At 43.5% G+C, this 21,497-nt stretch overlaps 1 protein-coding gene across 4 annotated transcripts in view; it reads left to right on the top strand.

Annotated features, from left to right (window-relative positions):
• ASPSCR1 (ASPSCR1 tether for SLC2A4, UBX domain containing) overlaps positions 1-20,388 on the top strand; it is a 38,319-nt gene extending 17,931 nt beyond the window's left edge. For 3 of the 4 annotated variants that reach the window (XM_062626420.1, XM_062626423.1, XM_062626421.1), the window contains 8 exons: positions 575-656; positions 2,224-2,290; positions 3,185-3,247; positions 3,549-3,601; positions 16,912-16,963; positions 17,660-17,729; positions 18,052-18,239; positions 19,332-20,388. In XM_062626420.1, coding sequence (XP_062482404.1) covers positions 575-656; positions 2,224-2,290; positions 3,185-3,247; positions 3,549-3,601; positions 16,912-16,963; positions 17,660-17,729; positions 18,052-18,239; positions 19,332-19,345 — 589 coding nt within the window. In that variant the 3' untranslated portion in view covers positions 19,346-20,388. The other variant, XM_062626422.1, reaches the window with a different exon arrangement.
• Positions 20,389-21,497: the final 1,109 nt, after the last annotated feature.

The following is a 21,497-nucleotide window of genomic DNA, read 5'->3' as shown; positions in this document are numbered from 1 at the left end:
AAGGTCTAAAGCTGAGCATCGAATCTGTTTGGTCTAACCTTATTTCTTCACTTACAGGAAAATATATAATTGTTTTCTTGAATTCATTGTTTCATTTTAAATTTTGTTTTCACCCACTACTCCTTTTAAGACATCAGTCTGCAGTGCCAGTTCTTGAATGATCTGAAACTTCTCTTCTTGTTTCCTTGTTGCTAACTAATACCCATTAATTTCTTGTGCTAGCATTGTTTTACAGCTTCAGTAGCTCTTCTTGCTCCCTGGAGTAATTACATCCAACTTAGGCACTGTTTTACTGGATTAATAATTCTGTCTCTTCTTGGGTAGTGTAAGCAAACATTCCTGTGCTTTTCTTAATAACTTCTCTGGCATCTGCTCTAGTGAACTTATTTTAAAACTTGTACATTAATGTTATATAGTATTTTTGCTGATGCTCAGTAGTTCTATATATGAGATTCTGGGATAGGAGCCATAGAAGGTTGGGAAAATGCTGAGAGGGAGACACGGAACAGTTGAGCATTCTCATCAACTCTGCTGGTTACAGAAGTGACAGCTTGTCTTCTTCCCATATATCTAGGAAACGCCTGGAAGAAGCTCCACTGATGACAAAATCCTTGAGGGAGGCTCAGCTGAAGGAAAAGTTAGAGCGTTACCCAAAGGTAGCCTTTGTTCTTTTCCAGTCCCTCTGGCTAGTACAGGCTCAGGGGTTGAGTAACTTTGGGAATCAGTTGTGATAACAGGACCTTGAGCTACTTACAGGAAGACACTTCAAATTTCTGTCCCTGTTCATTGCTTGTGGGACTTGCACAACAGTTGTGCCACATAAAATCAGCTGTCCTGTAGTGACACGGGTGGGGGCAGGCAATCTATCTCCTTTGATTTTGTTCCAGATGTTTCAAACCCCTTATGTTGTGCACACATGAATGAATGATGAGAAAATGAACATTTGATGAGAAACTGAACATGAGCTGGCTTCAGTGTGTGCTTGCAGCCCAGAAAGCCAACCATATCCTGAGCTGCATGAAAAGGAGCGTGACCAGCAGGTTGAAGGAGGTGATCCTGCTCCTCTACTCTGCTCTTGTGAGACCTCACCTGGAGCACTGTGTGCAGTTCTGGTGTCCTCAACATAAAAAGGACATGGAACTGTTGGAACAAGTCCAGAGGAGGCCACGAGGATGATCAGGGGACTGGAGCACCTCCTGTATGAAGACAGGCTGAGGAAGTTGGGGCTGTTCAGCCTGGAGAAGGCTGCGTGGAGACCTCATAGCAGCCTTCCAGTATCTGAAGGGGGGCTATAGGGATGCTGGGGAGGGACTGCTCATTAGGGACTGTAGTGATAGGACAAGGGGTAACGGGTTAAGACTTAAACAGGGGAAGTTTAGTTTGGATATAAGGAAGAAATTGTTTCCTGTTAGGGTGGTGAGGCACTGGAATGGGTTGTCCAGGGAGGCTGTGAATGCTCCATCCCTGGCAGTGTTCAAGGCCAGGTTGGACAGAGCCTTGGGTGGCATGGTTTAGTGTGAGGAGTCCCTGCCCGTGGCAGGGGGGTTGGAACTTGATGATCTTAAGGTCTTTTCCAACCCTGACTATTCTATGATTCTATTAATGACTGAGCTTTCTGATTAGCCTCTCCTCTGTAGACTTATATTTTGAAAGTATCTGATTGCAGGCTAAATAATAAGATGTTTCAGATTGGAGATATCTTACTTTATAAATGCAGTCCTAATGCTGTTTTTGTCTTTGGTTACTTACTGCAAAGCAGTATGAGATTAAGTTCCCAAGTTAAGTATTTTTGACCAGTGCTGGAAATAGAATGGTAAGAATTACTTCAGACATATGGCAGGAGGATTCCTGCTGCTATGGACACTTGAGGATACTGATAGCACTGTCTGTACCTGTCCATGTGTAACTTTCTTCTTTGTACATCACTTAGGCAGGATGCTCCTGCTCTCTGAGTGAATTCTGCTGCATTGTACATCATGCTGTTGCTATAGATCAACTCTCTTACAGCCTTTGAAAGACAGACAGCCCATGTTCTTTGAGGAGCTGCCAGTATGGTGTTCTACTCCTGTAATGGAAATATCTCAAATCTCCCAATTTAAAAATAACCAAACAACCTACCAGCCAAAACCCCCAGACCCCACCTCGCTCACCAATTCTAAGCCAAGGAGGGATGTTACAGTACAGCCATAATAATTCACCTGATGTGCTTTGCTTTTGATTTAGGTGGTGCTGAGAGTCCGTTTTCCAGACCGTTATGTTCTACAGGGGTTCTTCCATCCTAGTGAAACTGGTAAGAGCAGTCTCCAGTCTGTGTAGCTGCAGCTGACGTCTTATCACCGATCAGTTGCATGATAGAAGGGCATGGCTCTGAACAGATCTTTCTGCTGTCCATGGAAGTAATACTGCTCTGAAAAAGCAACAGTAGCTGGTTATGCTGTCCTTACAGGGCCCCTGAATGGGATGGGGAATCTGGAGGGATTAATTTAGCTAAGGGGAGTTTATTTCCATGACTACTTGGCTGAGACTGTCAGCCTACTTGATGGTGAAGTACTTGCAGTCAGGAAACTGTCTCCTCTGATATCCCGTTGCTTGTGTCCAAATAGTGTGTTACTGAGATGAGTTTGGACACCTCCTCTATGAAACCAGCACCACCCCCTTGTCCCAATCTGAAATAAACCCCAAACCAGGAAGAAGAAAAAGAAGCTTTACCTACTGTAATAATGGGATGAACCTTTCTGCCTCTATCAGTTCACAAAAGGTGGCCAGACCATACACCAAGTAGCTCTTCCTATTGCAGTGGAGATCCCCTCATTCTCTGCTGGCATTGATGCTTACCTACAGTGAGGGGGGTTGTTTTTAGTACTTTTGTATGGAACAAGAACTAATAATTAGTTACCAGAGTCTCACCTGGCTGGGCTCTGCAAATCTTACAGCTGCTGTTGGATTTCCTAGGAGAACTTCACTGGCATCCTTAAATTTGCCTAGGGAGCAACCAGTCCAGCTTTGTTTGGGGGGTTTTGTGTGTTTTTGGTTGTTTTTTTTTTTTTGTTGTTCAAGATATTTGTAGTAGTAAAAGTGTTCCTTTAAGGAAAAGGCTATCAGCAGCTGTTACAGGGTATCCTTTTTGCCCTGCATCTGAAGAAGCAAACCTAGTTCAGCAAACCTTTCTTTCTTTTTTCCACAGTTGGCATTTTGAGAGCCTTTGTAAGAAGCCATCTTGCAGATGCAGAGTTGCCATTTTACTTGTGTGAGTGTGCTGTTGGTAATATTTGGCCTTACTTTACAAAGCCTATTCCTAGCTGTGGTGCATATGGGATCTTTTAATGCTTTGAGGCACCTGGGGAAGAATTTCTTCCCTAAATACAGCCTCAGAGTGCAAAGGTGTAACCTGCTCACTCAGCCACTTTGTGCTTGTGCCTATCAAGAAGCCTGTGTGGGCAGTGTGAATGCGTCACTGCTTTAATAAGCAGCAATCCCTCCCATAGCTGCTGTATTTATTGTTTTGCTTCTTGGGTGGTCCTGTTTTGTAACTTGTTTTTTAACTTCAGTTGTTGCACCTCCCAGAACCATCTTGAACAATGAAAGTTTGACGCTCTTGGAGGTAAGCGCTCAACGTGTGTGTATCTCTCTGACTTGCTGCTTCCCCTTGACCCTGCCATGTGCTTTAGTTACCTTGAAACAAAGCTGTATCATGCTGTGATCCCTGTAGGCTTCTGCTTAGCCAGGGCTAATGGAACCAGGTGTTTTGGAGCACAAGCTCCTCACCAGAAGAGGTCCACCTTGTGCAACAGTATGCACTGGCATATTGTGTCAGAGGTGGGGGGATCACATTGTTTTATACAAATGCTATTGCCTTGTGGATTCTGAACTGTATTTAACCTTGAAACATTGTTACAAGAGCTGAGCTAAGGTAAGGTTGCTGTATCTTAGTTGGATAGTATAGTTATAGTATATATATATACACACTATATATACTATATATAGTATACTTATATACTAACTTAGTATACATATATGTATATATAACTTAGTATACTCAGTTGTATCTTAGTATAGTAAGAGATGGGAGACAGGATTTGGATAGGTAACTTTTCAATTTCTGTAGCAGGAGCTAGAGGCCATATTAGACAAAAATCTGAGCTTTTTGTTAATTATTAATCACTGTGAGAATTTATTTTAAGCCACCTCGTACGTGGAGGAACACGTACTCTCTGTAACTCTTCTCCAAGGCTGAAAGTCTGCTTTAGACATCCAGACTCTTGAAGGTTTTTTGCAAATATCCAATAAGGTGGACTTGAAGTCTCTGGCCAGAGACCCTTGGCTGTGTAATCACGCATGTATTAAGAGACTGATAGAGTAATTTTGGCCAGTGACTTTGCCCCAGCCTCACCCTTTTTAAATGTGCTGTTATTCAGAACAACACGGAGTTTGTAAAGAGGCACTGGAGATGGCTGCAGGTGACAGGGCCAGGCAGACCGCAGTGAGATGCTTCCCAAGGAAGCAGAAGGGGTGGGGCAGGAGAGGGACAGAGAAGGCACTTGTCAGACAGCATGGTGAATCAGGTAGGGATTAGCATGCCTCTGAAGTTGTTTTAATGGAGCTTTCCAAATTCCACAACTTCCTGACCAGGTCATTTGGAAGAGATACACGTGCAGCTCTTTTTTAGACTAATGAATATTCAGGAAAGCAAAGTGTGGATCTCTGTGTTCACAGTGGGAAGTGTCTCCCCTTCCTAATACCCTGCTAAGAATTACTTCCTGAAATTTGAAGTTTTGGGAGTGGTTTTGTTGATGCTGGAGTTCCTTGTATTGTCACCATGCCTGTGACAGGCTTAGCTTCCTAGGGAGCCTGGAGCTTCTTGGGGATCTCAGCCCTCTTTGGTTCTGTGGCTCAGGAATTGCTGTGCAGTTGCTTTTGGCCTCCATCCAGCTTCACAGCCTGAGGGCTCTCTGCTTTTACCAGCCTCCCTGTGCTCTACTTGACCATGGCCTCTGTTTGAATGGGCAGTGCATGGATGTGCTTCCACCAACAGGAATGGGACTATGGTTGTGTTGGTAAGACAATGTCATTGTGGGTGGGGAGAACAACGATTTTTCTTTTCAAAGAACACAAGAGGTTCCACTTAAACTTGAGAAGAAACTTCTTCTCAGCGAGAGTGATGGAACACTGGAACAGGCTGCCCAGGGAGGTTGTGGAGTCTCCTTCCCTGGAGACATTCAAAACCCGCCTGGACACATTCCTGTGTAACATTATCTAGGTGTTCCTGCTCCGGCAGGGGGATTGGACTAGATGATGTTTCGAGGTCCCTTCCAATCTCTAGCATACTGTGATACTGTGAAAGCCATTTTGTATATTTTAACTAATAATGAAAATGCCAGTGGAAAGCACTTTGTATCTTTGAGCCAGGAGATTTTACCATTTGGACATGAAGGCAGTTCTTCAGCTTCCTCTGATTTGAGCCATCTCACCCACATCTGCCACCCAAAACACTGTCTCAAGACACACATGGTAACCATGATGGGAAAAGCAAAGGACAAATCTTGTGTTCAGATTCTGAGAAATACCACGAAGGGGAAGCTGCTGTGGCTGCACTGCTAATGATGCATTTGGAAAACTTTCAGAGGAACAGCAGATAATGAAAAATGGTCTGCACTCGTTAGCAGTTCTGAGGCAAAGGAAGCAGCCCGAGAGCTGGGACTAGCACAGACTGCTCTGATACACCACACTACTCACAGCCTTCTTCCTTCTCAGTCTCTTCTTTTGGTCCTAAGCTGTCATGTCTGAGCACATCCCTCACCTAGAGTTCATTTACATGTTTTTTGTCATGCTCTTTGGAATGCTTATTTCGCCTTTCCAAAGCATGCTGTCTCTGCATCTCTCACCAACAGAGGTTTCCTGCATGAAATGTTTTTTTTTCTGTCTTTTTCTAAGATTTGGCTGGGATGTGTTTCTCTATTTCCTACCTTAGCCTTAAGACTTGTGCCCCTACAAAATAGCTGGTGTTCTTTTCAGTGTCTCTATAGGAAGTGATGTTGTCCCCCACCCAGTATGCTGTATTTTCCTCTAGAATCTCATGGATTTCAAGTTTTGACACTATTTATTTTTCCTTTAAGATGGGCTTTCCTTTTTGTTTTGTTAAGTGCATCCTAGATGCCGAAGGCTCACAATTTGCCTCTGTAATCAACCTTTATCCTATTCTCAGTTCCTTTTCTATTGGATCTTTTGTTGCTCCTTTGAATTCAAGGTATTACTTTTCTGATGCAGCTTTCTTCCATTGTTTCTGTCACTGGTGGGAAATACCCTGTCTGCTCACGTGCCTGTCCTTACTACCTTGAGATCTCCTGTGACTGTTGTCTTCCTCTTCTTTTTTAGTTAGCTTCTAAATCCTTTGCAAACCATACTCATTCCACAAGGAAAAGGGCGTGTCTCTGCCTTTTCAATGAACTTGAATGCAGCACCACCTTTGCTGACCTGTATGTGCCTCCTATTCATCCAGCCTCTGATGCTGTATCCAGTCCTTGTTAGTCCTTAGCTTTGGTCTGTCTTCCAAATAAAGTTCAAAATCTTCTCACCTATATTTACCCCTTGCCCCCAACAGACATCTAATGTTTCTCTGGATGTCTTCTGAAACATAACTTGTTCTGTGAAACACCACAGAAATAATTACATGTCCCTGTCTTTGAAACCTTCTGGCAGCAGTTGTGCTTCATTTGCTGCGTTAAAGCCTTTGTTCCGTACCTGGCACTGTTACTTGTGCTTATTACACTTGTGGGAAGTTCCCAGTTTCCTAGTTGTGACATGTAGTGCGGAATTTATTCCTTGCAGCAGCTCACTGGGACATACACATGTGTTACATTAGTGCTCTGTAGAGACCCGGATTTGTCTTTCAGACTTTCAGTCTTTCAGATTCCTTTAGAAATCACAACCTGATGGAGAACCTGGTCAGTTTTCCTGTCAAGCATCCTCCATGTGTGGTGTCTGTCCCGAGACTGAAGTGTTTGTGGTGTCGCACAGCAGAGGTGCAGAGCTGATGTTAGGACAGAACTGACTGTCCAAGGTACAGTGCTCGAAAGCTGGCCATTCTCCTGCAAATTGACTGGTTTAAGGAATAATTTTTCTCTTTTTCCCACTTCCTCTGTGTGAACACAGAACAACAGCATCTGATTAAGACAAAGGGTGGCAAATCCAAACTTGATTTAAGAATTATTTTTTTCCATGCAACATGTAATCCCAGTGCAGTCTGACTAAACTGTGTGTAAAAAGTGCTTGTGTTGAGAATTTGGGTATGCTTGAAGAAAAGTGGATTTTTAAAACATAATCTAAGAGTACAGGATCATTACAATTATTTGTAAAATGTGCAAAGACAAACCTCGTGCTTCACATTTGTTAGGGATTGTGACGTGATGTTTTGAGAGGTTACTACATTTCCCAACGGTTGCATGACTTGGCATTTTCTTCTTAGCCACCTGGTTCAGTGTATGTAAATGCAGTGATGCATGTGCTGGGAAAAATAATTTGAACTTCATATGCATCTCAGTGACCTGTTGGGTTGGTTCTCATTGCCATGGAGCAAGGTGATGAATCATCAGCTCATCACTGAATAGTCAAAATTGAAATGACCTCCTTTCCAAACCCAAAGTATTCAGAACAAAGTAGATAACAAAATGAAGAGCATCACTGGATGAAACCAGGGTTTGCTTGCATCTTGAATAATATTTGCAGATCTGGTCTCATCTTAAAAAGGAGCTGGGAAGGATGCAGTAAAGGGAAATGGGGATCATCAGATGTGTGGAATGGCTCTTGCATAGAGAAAGACTGAGTAGGCTAGGGCTTGTCAGTCTGCAGAAGATATGATTGGGAAAGAAATGACATATCAAGGAGAAACTGGAAGGGATTTATTTCTTGCTCTGTCCAGGGAAGGAGTGAGCGGCATCAAGGGGATAGAAGAACGTAGTTGTTCATGCAACAGAAAACCAAGGTGTAGAATTTCTTGTCACAGGGTCCTGCATACTACAAGTGTGTACTGGTTCCAGAGGAATTTGGACAAGTGCAAAGAAGATACTGACTGTGAGTCTCTCTTGAACCTCTCTTGAGCCATGTCAGGAAGCTTCTGAAGTGAAAATCATTGCTAGCTAATAGTATTAGGGGAAAGAGCAGGGATACTCCTCTGCACATCTGTTTTTTTTAGGTTGTTTTGGTTGCGGTTGGAGACAGGATACTGGCTGGAATGAATGAACTTGTGACCTGTATACACTTGTTCTTAACATCCTTGTGTACTGCTGGAAGTGGGCTACTTTGGCATTTTACCTGACCTGATAGCACTTCCTGTATTGACTCAATTACCCTATAGATTGAATGGTAACGGACTAATACACATGAAATGGCGCACCAAATTTCAGCTCTGTGAAAGTAAAGGTTTTGTTCACACGCATCAGTTAGCTCTACAAGAGTTGGCTAATGCAGTTATGCCAATGGACCCAAGCAGACTTTTCCTCCAGGGCACCTTGCTAAAGTGCATAGTGACTTTAAAGAACTCACTTTATTATTTTTTTTTCTCCTTCTCCAGTTATGAACTGTGCAAAGTTTTTGCTCCTGGTGCAGCTTGTTGCCTTAGTCCATTTGGTGCAGAAGCCTCAGATGGTTGGAAATGTGTACGCAGCTGTAGGCATTCACCTGTATTCACCTATGCCCATTCACTGTGAGATTTCAAAATGCTCCTGATTTCGAAAGCTTATCCCCACAATTAGGAAAACCCACCCAGTTCTTCAGAGCTGACTTGCAAAATAGAGTTCATGGTGCAAGGAGCAGGAGAGCATTGTTGTAATAGAGCTGTTCTTTAAAAATATCAAGTTCTATTCCAGGAGACTTTAGCTTGGTTGTGGGGCCCTGGGCACTGGAATTGAGTGCATGATTTGACCCAAATGCTTGAGGCTTGCAACACTGCTCCAGTGAGGTGAGCAGAGTAGAGGTTTAGCAATAAGTGAAGGTGTGTCACTGGATTGGCAAGAAACAGCAGGGGAATTATTTTGTTAGAGGAGCAGAGAAATTCATGTGTGTTCAGGATGAGGTGGGAGAAGGCTGCAAAGGGCTGAGGCAACTTGGAAGGATAAAATGGGATGAAGAGAGGGAGGGGAAATAAATGCTGTGCCTGGATGGGGTTGGGTTCCACAGTCTTTTTAGAGCTTGAGATTTTGGGGCAGTGGCCCCTGTGCTGCTGGAATATGTGCTGGGGGCCAGGCAGATGAGCATGTGTGAAAATAGTTGTTTGATGCAACTGGGTGTAAAATGGCCATTATGGAAAGTGGGTTTGCAGATTGGAAGAGCTGTGTTTAGTGCCAGTGACCATGCAGCATTCTGTCCCTTGCCTGGGGCCTTTTGTCCCTTTCAGGTCATGTCCTGTTATGGCAAGAATGATTCTGTGTGTTTATAAGCATTTTATTTGGATGAAGCATCAAACAGGAAAAAAACAATTCCTGCCGGGAGCTTGTCATACCATTGTGGTTACCCTACTGCTTGTCAGAGACCACAGGGCTCTGACCTGGGAGGATGGTGCCTTATCCCAGTTTAGGTTGGCTGGTTCTGTGTGAAGCTTTGCTCTCTGTTAACAATGTAAATCCTTTTTCATCTCTAACTTCTGCCAGTGAAGGGCCTGTGCCATAATGTCTTCTGCTCAGGTAGGCTTTCCCTCTGCTGTGGCGGATCCGAGTGCTTGGCAGGGGCTGAAGGGGCCTTTCTTCTCAGGGAAGAAATGGGTGTGGAAGTTGCTCTGGCTTTCGTGTCCCTGGCAGCTGTGTTATTGTTGGATGCCCTCTTTGCGGGTGGCTGGTGCTAATCAGGCTGCTTTGCCTGAGCCTCAGCACTCCAGGAGAAATCACAGTGGGGCAGAGCAGGAGCAAGAGAGGTGACATTTCTGGTACTGGGCCAGGCGGGGCAGTGCTGGGGACAGGCCTTGCTCACCCTTCTCACTTGCTCTCTAGTGTTGCCTTCCAACCATGAGCTCTTCAGTGTGAGAAGTTCGTGCTGGTTAGCGCCCAACCTCACTGCAGGGCTGCGGTCCTGGTGCTGTGCTGGGTGGCTTTGGGCTCTGCATGGGTGAGGGCTTCGCCCCTTTCAGACATCCTGTGGTCTGTGGAAGGGAAATCTTTGTGCTTTAGTCAGAGCTCCCTTTTTGGTCCGGTTTTACAAAGGCAATCGTAGGGCAGATTGCACTGAACCTAAGTATGTGAGCAATAACTGTGAGCCATAATTGAAGTTGTATGAACCTTAGAATTCCTGTTCCTGACTTCCAGATGCAGGTCTGTGCTTACCCTGCCCCAGGAATGCTTCTCCTTTTTTTAATGTGGTTCCTTTTGCTTTTGCTCTTGGGGACTTGTTAAATTCCTGTTCCCAAATACAGTGCTGAAGCTCTTGAGAGAAATGAGAACTAGTTAAGAAAACCTAAGAGTAAGGGAATAGAGGTTGGCTTGTGGCTTCTGCACGGTCTGTCCTTGGTTTTCTGGGTTGCTTCTTCTCAAAATACATGACTGTGTCATGTCTAAGCACAAGTGGGCCACTGTTGTTACTTTTAAGTAAGACTATGGCAGAGAAACATCCAATTATTTATTCCCTTCAGTTTAGTCGTAGGCTAATTAATTGCCTTCTGCTTTCTCCTTTGAGAAGTGCCTTGGTACATAGAGAATTCTAATGGCATCCTTCAAGGTTATGGAATTCTCTTGATGAACTTCAGAAGGATTTTCTAGAAACTTATGGTCTTTGCTGAGACAGAGGCAGAGCCTGCTTGAGCCCAGGCACAGTGTCCTGGACACTGGTCACTGCCAGCCTGGCTGTTTCAGCAACTTACTGTCAAGGAGCCTGTATGATTCCTGAGGGTATCACCGCTAGGGTAGAGGGCAGAGTTGCTTCTGTGATATGACTGGGACTTGGCTGTTTGGGATTGTTTGTCCAGTGTCAGACATGAATCATGGACTTGTGCCTGGCTTTCCCAGTCCTAAGTTAGCAGTAGGTTGTCCTGCACTCTGCAGACGGCCTTGGTACAGGCTGTGAGAACAAGTGATGGTGTCCGAGGCAGCAATGTGAGCACATTTGAGCATTCAGTATTTAGACATGACTGAAGTTTGTGCTGTAGCTAATAGCAGGAGTCACTGCAGATGGTGGAGTACCGTATTATCAACACTTCTGCTCTCTCTCCACCCTCTCACTCTATTCAAGCTGGTAAGATTGGAACCACATTCATTAAATTTGATGACTTCCCATGAAGGGAGAACCTTTACGATGCAAGCAAAACCGGGGAAAGACAAATATTGTCAACTTGTTTGCCAAGATACTTGGGCTGAAAAAGCTGTCTGAAGTGAATTCTCCCAAAATATGTGTGTATTTACAGTATAGTGAGCTCACAGATTGGCAGCCAACGTGAAGTTTTTTGAACCCATAAAGACTTCAAGGCATTGCTTTGATTTTTTGTTATTGCTGTTTTTGCTGGCTGCCTTATCCTCATGTCCCTTGAAGTGTTTTATAATGTTCTGCTCTCTAGAACTGATCAACTGCAGGCATCCCTGTTGTAGCACTTGGCATCAGGTTCCATATAACTCTTATTGCTTGTTTGTGTTTTTCTAGGCTAGCCAAGCTTTTCGGAGTTGTTTCTTAGCTTCTTTCTCCTTCCAGAAATGCGCTTGTGGAGTGCACATCTGGGGTGGGTTAGTTGAAAAAAATCATTGATTGCTGTGTTAATGCTAGGAAAGAGTTAGTAGAAGGTAAGAATACCAGCCACTGGAAAAGTCAAGGCAGCAAAGAGGGCAGGAGGCCATCGTCCGTCTTCAGAGGAGCTGAAGGAATCGCAGGCTTCCACATAAATATTTAGATCTTCTAATCAGATCTTAGAGCGCACTGAGTGTTTCCTCTGGTGGGTACCATGGGGCAGACATCCAGAGGAGCTGTTTGTTCCTTTTTTTGCCTTTGGTTCTGTTTCCATATCCTGTTTGTTAATGACAGCTTGGGCAATAAGTCTGGCTTGCTTGTCCAGTGAAGCCGACTATGAACTGAGCAGTGTGAAGTCTTCTCTGCTTTTGGCATGAACCTGAATGCAACTTCAGAAAAAATTACTTCATCAGAGTTAGTCTGGTGGAGGTATTTCCAGCAGCAGCAAAGAAAATTGCAATTAATAGTGAAATCCATCCAGCCCAGAGGATGGCATTCATCTTCTTGTGTGCAGTCTTGGCTCTTTGCTTACTCGTTCAGGATTTTCTCATCTGGCCAGATTTTGGTAGCTTGTCTGGTGCGGTCTGTTTTGCTCACTGTCCATCCTTGCCCCTGAAGCTGACTTCCAGCAAGGCACTTCCATCCCAATGAGGGCCTTCTGTAGGACCTAGTGTTGGAGTGGTAATTCTGCCCAAATGTCCTCTCGTGCTGTCTGTTATGAAGGCCAGCTCTTCCTGAGCTCAACTCAAGAGCTCAGTTAGTGCTCTTTATACCTGGATTCCTTCTGAAGGAGCCTTCTCAGAATAGTGCTTTCAAATCTTATCTTTGCCTATGAATGCTGAAGGTCCCTTGCTCTAGCTGGATCATACCTCTTCCATATTGGCTGCAGAGTATCCATCTTCTTTGGCAGTTGCAGTCCACATTGAGCAGCTTTGTTCCCAGGTTATAAACACCAACCACTTAGTTTGCCCCTTTCACCATGACTGGAGTGTTTATTTCTGTTTCAGCGATGCTTTACAGTCTTGCTGGAGAAGCTTTTGATCCACTGGCTTTCCAGTTGAATTTTCCAAGAGCTAGTTTATGTGTTTGGGGTGTGTGTACTATGCAGTATTTCATGTTGGTAGCTTGGGTTTCTCCTTCCATGCGTGTGTTCCTTTGAAGTGCTTATTTTCTTTTAACATCAAACTAACAGCAGACCTGTGGCACTCTAATCTTTTCAGATCATGTTAACGGAAAGAATGCTTCTCACTGGCAGCTGCAAGTTCCCCTTAGACAGCAGTCTCTGCCTGGTCTGAAAGCATCGCTCTGTCAGCGAGCAGAGTAACTGCATGGTAGTGATGGATGTATTTCGCAAAGCTGTGTTCTATGGGTTTTTGAATGTGTATGTCTGGAGGTACCTGGTGAAGGAGGAAGTGTTGAGGTGTTATTTGGGGAGGGTCTGCCTGAAATCTTCCCTGTGCCCTAGAGATCAAGTTATCAAGATGTGCAGTAAAACAAAGCAGCAGTGCTCCTTTTGGGTATTGCAGATGGATTCACAGGGGAATGTTGTCCTAGTGTAGATATTTTTATCATGGAATGCGAGATGCAGTAGCCCCAGTACCACCCTGCAGCCAGGGTGCCCTGCATTCCTAAACCACACTCACCACTGTGGTGTCTGATCAACTGTGCCTGGCTGGGCTGAAGTAAAGCTCAGAGTTACTTGGCTACATGGTTTTAGAGCAAATGTGGCTTTATGAGAAGCAAGCTGGTCTCCAGGCTTCTGAAATGGAAAGCTCTCATTTAAACTTCTGCAACTGTAAGTAACACAGTGATGCTGTTTTGTTCAGACCTTTAAAACCTGAGCAGTTGGTTGGTTGGAATGGTACTCGTTGAATGGGGAGGACAGTAAGCAGGACACTGGCTTCCTCAACTTCTTGCCTCGTCAGTGACTTTCTGATCCCTTCAGAAGGAAGCTGTCCTGTGATTAAGGCCTTGGATAGGACTCTAGAGACTTACACACTTAGTTCTCATTTCTGCTACTTGCCATCCTGTGTGACCTTAAGTTGTTTAATGTCTCAGTTTCTCATCTGTACAAAAAAAACCTCAACTAACAAATAAAAAAACCAAACAACCAAACAAAAAACCTACCCCAAAACCCAACAAACCAAAATAAAATCCCAAACCCTCGTGCTTTCTTACATTTTTATGTATACTGCATGTTGCTGCTCATTACATGTATATAATTGCACAAAGAAACACCATTTTCACCTGGGTTTCTAGATGCTGTTGCAATCAAATTAATAATCAAACTGCATTTTGTAAATATGCCTTGCACAGTGTGGTTTGAACATTATAATTCAATAGATTAAGGTAATCTATTTTCCCAGTCAGAGTGGCATTGTATCTTTGGCTGGAAATCAGAAAAGAAGAGAAATGATGGGTATTTGAGTATAGTAACTAACTGTTGACTCATTCATACTGTAGTAACTCTTCACATACAACCGAATGGAGATTTTTGAATAGTTGTTTCAAACAGCCTATGATCTCTTGGTCAATCTGACAGGCTCAGGGTGACTCTAAGAGATTTCTATGTGTTTATGCACAGGTTTGGATAAGAATCCTGTGCAGGTTAAGAACTGCAGAGTTCTAGAGACATGGATGTATGCATTAGAAAAGTACAAATGAGGGAATACCAGCTCACTTGGGAATATAGTTTCCAGGTAATGGTCTGCCCAGTATTTGATCCTTGCATCCTTAGCAGTGTTAGAGAATACTAAAGGCTCCGGCTTTGGGTTTGTATATTTTCCTGGACTACAGCTAGCAAAGCCCTTCTCATCTTTATGCCAAAACATTCCTTGGCCAGTGGGGTCATTCCACTGGCTCAAATACTTTTTTGTTACAACCCCCTCAGACAGCGTTATGTCCTGTCAGGGCCTGGCTGAATCCCAGGGAGATCAGTGAGATGTAGCTACCTGCCTTCTGTGCTGCACCCTCAGGAAGTGCTGGAATGGGGATGGTACCGGAGAATCCTGCCCGAACGAAACTAGGTAAAGGGTCGGATGAATGAGCCAATCGTCTGTCTAAAGCGAAGAACTTATTGGATGTAGATTTGGCAAGAGGGGACTCTGTGCTGGCTGACCCCTAGGAAAGGATAGGGATGCAGGGAAATGAGCCATGGGAAGGATTCTGTATAGTTGGGAGCTGCTGTCAGGTTCCTTTAAGTTTCTTTCAATTAAAAGATTTTGAACTGAAACATCTGGACTGATGTGCTGCCAGCAGTGGAAAATGGTTGTGGACATGGATCCTGAAACTTAGAACTATGGTTATTTGTGAACCTGTGAGTAAATAGGGTAGAGGTTTATATTGGGGCACATTCTGTGTGTTTGTGTGGTTGAGTGTGTCTGTCTAGCTCTTGGTCTGTGTTTCTCACTCTTTTTCTCTTTGCGCCTTACGCAGGCCCTGCCATGAATTTTCTCTGACCCCTTGGGGCCATTCCTACATGAAGCTTTGATGTGTGTGCCCAGAGCTTGATTGACAAGGAAGTTTTGGTGGCGGCAGCAAGAGAAAAGGGCAGGGCTTTGAACTAAAGGGCTTTGAGCTCTGAGATGCTGTGCTTACTTATCTCCTTCAGAATGTTAATTATTTACCAAGATAATTGGTCAGGAGGGGAAAAAAAGAGAGGGGAGGTTATTAAAAAATTCCAACACTGACACACTACAAAACCCTCATTTTCCAACTTGCAGCTGGCATGAAAAGGATGTTGTGTGTAAAAGGCTTGAGTGTATGTGTGTGTGTGTGGGGGGAGCTTTTTAAGGCACCCATTTCCTAAATAGAGGGATCCCTTCAGACAAATGCAGCGGAAACATCAAAGCTCTTGCAAGAGTTTTCTCTGGGGTTTCTAAACCGTGTCTGGTACTTTTTAATTAAAAAAGTTTATGGCGAGCCGTCTCTGTGGCTGGAGCAGCACCCCCGGCCCTGCCGGCTGAGGAGGGAAATGGTAAAAGACCTAATAAATAATGATTTCTGCTAAGATGGCAGTTCAAGGATGTGGAGATGCCTGACTGCTGTAGCAGGAGCTGAGACTTGGAGTAGTCTCCTGCTTCAGTTTAATATGATGTAGGCTATGCTGTATGTGGAAGTCTACAGCCTTTGGTTAATGTCAGAGTTGTAATACCATGTACTCATTTGAAGGTTGTAGTCAGGAAGAGAGGTGACAATGTTTCATTTTGCCTCTGGTTAACACAGTTTTTTAGTCTAAGTATTAGGTATCAATCCACAGATGAATGCACAGAACCTTTGAGTTCTGGTAATAGCTGCGCTGGATCGGGTCCAAGGACCCTTATTCCAGTATCCTGACTGTGCTGATGTCTCTGGCAACAGAGGCTCAAGAAAACTCAAGAGCAGGCAGCCTGTCCTGCACAATTCCTACGTATGCATTAATGATATGAAGAGGGGCAGTTGCTTGCTTTTATCTATTTCTTTATTTTTTGGATCAAGGTGAGAAATACAGTGTTATTGTTTTTCTGTGTGTTGAACATAATTCAAATTTTGTACTGAATTATTCAGTATATATTTATGCAGAGGTAATTGAGTAAAGCTACTGAGCCATGATGTAAGGGACTGAGTGTGGAAAGCAATGAACGTGCAGTCCTGCAGTTATCTGGGTCACTCGATGAGCTCAGTGGATGAAAAAAATGTTTGAATATGGCAGAGTTATTCTGACAAGTAGGAACTTGGAATTCAGGCTGGATTTATAGAAGGGTAGACTGTAGCCTGGGAAGCTGTGAAAACTAGACAAATTCCAATTAGAGACAGGGTGTAAATGTAATCGTATCATCTAGAGTAGGTTTCTGAGGGCATAGCTTGATTTTCCTTCTCTTACTATCAGTCACTCAGGTCTTGAAAGATTCTTAATCATATTCACGTTGTCTGCTCAGCAGTGGAGAATGTGGGTGAAATATAATGGCCTGAGATATGGGGACAGAGGAGGACAAATGGCAGGTCATCAGTCCCATGAGCACATACTGTACACCTGTGTGTAGAAGAATAGATCATGTCTTATGATCTCTCCCTGAACACCTTGTGCTCTACACACGTTGAGCCTTTTCCAAATTATAGATGGCTCAGTGCCCTCAGCTTGAACTCTGAATTTGTCTGTAGCTGTCTAACCTGTCTCTAACGTTCACAGTGACCTGTGAAAGCATGTACAGTCAGTGACCTCTTCCCTTTTTGCTGCAGGCTAAACTCTTTCCAACTGCTGTCATTCATTTTGGATCTGAAGAGTGCAGGGGTGAGTAAATTTCCTCTCTTCTTCATCTGTATAGCTCCTGTAGTAGATCCAGGAGAATTACATCCTTATATGTAGAGTTCTTCTGGTAAAAGATAATGCAGTCCTTGCGAGTGCTGGTAAATGTTCCTGTTCGGAATGGCTTAAGCTCTCTGAACTAGCTTGGTCAGTTAGCTTTATTGTACATGTAAACACAGCACCTTTCCTATGAGATTTGTTAGGCTGTGGAGTGGACATTGTCTGCTATGGAGACAAGAATGTTAGAAGTCTGTAGAAGGAAATTCTGCTGTTCAAAATGTTAACTAGACAGGTGACACTGAAAGACTTTTACAGACTTCCTGTTGTAGTGGACTGGCTGTAGATGGGCGAATAGATTTGAATATTTGATTCTTTGATACCTCTGTGTTATGCTTAGAATCTTTTTCTCCCAGATTAAAGCTCTGGCTCCACAGAAAAGTTTGAGATGCAGTGAGCACTGAAAGAAAATGTCAAAATTTTGAGCTCTGAATGTGGAAATGGGAACCTCAACTTGTGAAAGAAACTGTCATAGTTTACAAGTGTCCTTTGTCAGTTGGGGGAAAGTGATGGAGATTTACTGTAGTATACAGCAGGTATTTTCTGAGCTGAGAGCTATGTGATTGTGTGGTGATTGAAGTGTCTCTGTCACCAAACAAGTGTTTGGGTTTCATTTTTAAACAGACTGTTACCTGAAGTCAGACATGCTGAGCTCTGCTGTTTCCCCTTCTGCAGCTGATGTATTAGTAGCCAGGTACGTTGTGACTGAATAGAGTTGTAAATGGGTATTTTTGGAATGGGAAGCATGAAATGAGCCCATCTTAATACAAAGAAGTGTGCTCTGAAGATACTAGGACTTCATTTTCTCCTGAAACAGTCATACTGGCATACTTGACTTCATGGCTTTGTGAGTCCGTCTTTGCAAAGTAGGATTTCAGTGACTACATCAAGTAAATCCTTTTATGATGAAAAAGAACCTTTTCAGTATGACTTCAAAAGTTTAAAGGTGGAGGTGGTACAAGGAGCTATTACAAAAAGATTAAGCTTAATTCTATTTGCTTGTTTTTTTTCCTCAGATGTTTGTCCAACTCATTAGTTTCTTCTGCTTCATCATCTTTACAATCAACAGTTCCATCCCTGTCTGAACCAGAAGTGGGAAGAGACAAAAAGACCAATGAGCAGCCAGAGCCAGCAAGCGCGCGTGAAGCTCCACCAGTGCTGAGGAGGGCCCCTGGGAAAATACCCAAATGGCTGAAGCTGCCAGGTATCATGAAATCAGAGGAGAGTTCTTCTCATTCTTCCTTTGCTGTTACAATCTGGTTTAGTACTTCTCTCTTTTTTTTTTTTGAGTTGGTCTTTCTGTTTTCAATCTTCCCTGCACAACAGTAGTGGTTTTACATAGTTAAGGTTGCAGCCAAATTTCCATTAAGAATTTTTATTGCAGAAGACTGCAACGTTGACTTTAGTCCCAGAACCAGTAACTTATATGTGGTTTTTATATGGCAATTTATACAAAATATGAAAGATTCCCGAATTAAACAATGGGCGGTATTCACTTTCTGGTGCAGTGGCAAAGGAGGTGGAAGGAAGACAGTCAATCCTGTTAATGTCAATAAAACTAGGAAGAACTATATGGAATTCCCTGGCTAGTAGTGCCAAATGTTAACTTCCTGAATAAGAATTTTAGAGTTTGATTCTGGAAGATACTGTGGGGCCATCAACTCCAGCAAGCACAGTGTGAGGTGTGAAATGGTTGCTGGAAGGCTGCAGACAGTAGGTTGGTGTCTTTCCCTGCTGTGGCTTGTCTGCTTTAGACTGGTACTGGGATACTGATGCAGATCATGTGGGAAACCGAATCCTTACCATTTCCTACTTTTGGTATACTTGAAGCATTCCACTTAAGAGTAGAACTTTCTTTCCTGAGTAAAGATTATCTGGATAAAGTACAAAATAACATCTCACCTGTGCAGGTTACCTATCAGTATCTGGTATGAAAGGTTAGTAACATGCTCCAACGTGCATGTTAATAACATGTAGAATGAAGTTCCCTGATTTGAACGTTATGATGCATTCACCATTCCATCTCCTGTAGAAGCACTCCTACATACTATCCAACTCTTGCCCAAGTACAGCAGTGTATAGAACCCTTAACAACCAGATAGCATCACAGACTGGTTTGAGTTGGAAGGGACCTTAAAGCTCACCCGATTCCAGCCCTCTGCCACAGGCAGGGACACCTTCCACTAGAGCAGGTTGTTCCAAGTCCCATCCAACCTGGCCTGATCATGTTATTGAGAAACAATACAGTGCAAATTACCCAGTTAAGTGTTCTAATACTCTTATGTTTGTTCTGTAGGTGGAAAGAGATGAAACATTCTGGGCTGCTGGATCAGTGTCAGCTCTGCCCCTTCCCTGAGGAAATTACTGAGAATGTGTAAGAAATTGTTGGTGACCCTGGAGAGGTCTACTCTGTATGAACATTAGTAATAAATAGAAAATTGCTATTTCAGGTGGCAGTTGCACCACTTGGAGGAGTGGAAGGCCTGTTTGTAGTCTTCATTGCCACAGAAGCAAGGTTAAAGGTTTAAGGCTTCTTTTGCATGCAAATAATATGAACAGAGAATTAAGAGGGAAATAATTCCTATATACTTTCTGTGAAGGACTTTGTTTCTATGCGTATTTTTAAATCTTCCCAGTTCTACCTTCAGAGATAACTCGAGTCAAGCTGCCTGAACTCTAGCAGCAAGATACAATCCCATTCGGTTTTACCTATAGTTAAGTGCTGTCTAGAATAAGACCTCTCTGCTTCTTGCTGGTTGGTGTTAGTGCTGCTGATAATTCTGGGTATAGATGGCTGGAAAGTGAGCAAAGAGGAAGTACTTGGGTGACTTCCAACAGTTCAGATAGGCTTTTCGTGTGAACCTCTTCTTCTGCTGCACTCCTATTGTTTTCAGTTGCCAGAATCTTGTTGACAAAGAACACAGGTATCTGTTAATGGAATAAAAAGTGACGGGGAAAAAAGCATCCAGTAAAAGGGTCTCTTCATGTGACACTCCATCTGTGGACTTCCATGGTCCGAGTGTTTCTCAGCAGAGTTTCTGTTCTCTGCAGTGCTATTCAGGTACAGCAGGAAGCACTAGTCCAGATCTTTGCCTCCTGCAGATGTTGTGTGGTGCTTAATACTGTTGGTTAGAATTGCACTTACACTGGAGGTGAACTGTGTAGTGCCACAGTAGCCAGGGTGCTGTATTTTATTTGAAGTCATCTCCATGGATCAATGATTCATACTGGGAGGCTGGGGTTCCATGTTACGGTAATATGTTTTCCATTTTCCCTGCCATAGACAATTGTTCCCTGAACTGTGTGTGCATCTGCACAATTTGTAAATGTAATAAAGCAGAGTGGCCATAGGAGGCCTTTCTGTCGGTCTCTTTGATAATATGTTTCTTCCCCCAGTACTTGGTTCCTCTGTCAGTTCACAGGAACCTGCTCCGTTTTCAATGGGCCTGTCATGCCTCATTCCCTTCCTCCCCCCTTTTTTTTCCCAACAAAGCAAACTGGAGCTTTGTACCATCTGAATGAACTTCAAAGTGGCTAGAAAGGGCACCCAGGGTTCCTGGCACTTGTCATTGTCTCCCAGCTTGGCCAACATTTCCCTTCAGGTCTAATTACTTCCAAATGCTCCCAGATGCTTTGAAGAAACTCAGAGGGAGGGGGAGGCATGAAAGAAAGGTGGAAGATGAAGAAGGAGGCTCAAAGGGGAGGGAGCAAAATGCTTTAGCAAAAAATGTTAATTGATGTCTTCTATGACACCCAAACATAAACAGGGAATGCGTGCGGCCGCTGGCAGCAGTTAATGCAAGAGCACCGTGTACAGCTGCTACTCTGAATCCTTCCTGTGGAAAGGAAGACCTTCTGGTGCTCGACAGGCTATAAAAGACATACTGCAGCAGACCAAAAATACTGAAATAGTGCTTAAGGTTTATTACTTTAGTGAATTAAGTGTGGGCTGAGCCTACACTTAGGACTGTCTGTTCAGGTGTTTAGTCAGGCTGAAGATAGACTGTAGCTAGAGCTGCTTTGCTGAATTTATGCAGGATATATCAGGGGGCAGCTAACAGCCATAGCTAAAGATAGGTGGAGATACTTGTGCTGGTGGTTTAGATTGATGGGGTTAGAATAAACAGAAGTCTGGTTGGTAGGAAGTTGTATTGTGCTTTCTGATGAACTAGGCTTATTTTTGAAGAGCAAAGACATCAGGTAGTACATCAGGTAGCTGCTGATTTGATGTTGCTATTCTGATCCCACCAGTTTTGACAGAGGGAGCACCATAACTATCACCTGTAAGTACCTGATATGGGAGGACAGAGGAAAAGTTTAGGGACACAAGCAACAATATCATTATTACTGAGTCAGTTTCATAGGTGAAGTACAGGGGTGAGGATTAGGAGACTTCGTATCGCTAACCACGTGCAATACCTCAGTCAGTTCTGCCCATACTTATCCCTGTGTAACTCAGCCA

Source organism: Pezoporus occidentalis, unplaced genomic scaffold (assembly GCF_034315485.1).
Source record: "Pezoporus occidentalis ecotype Australia unplaced genomic scaffold, CSIRO_AGI_Poc_V1 ctg292, whole genome shotgun sequence".
In the NCBI taxonomy this organism is placed as follows: Eukaryota; Metazoa; Chordata; class Aves; order Psittaciformes; family Psittacidae; genus Pezoporus; species Pezoporus occidentalis.
Note: the sequence above shows the minus strand (reverse complement) of the source record. Positions and strands in the feature narration are given on the sequence as shown.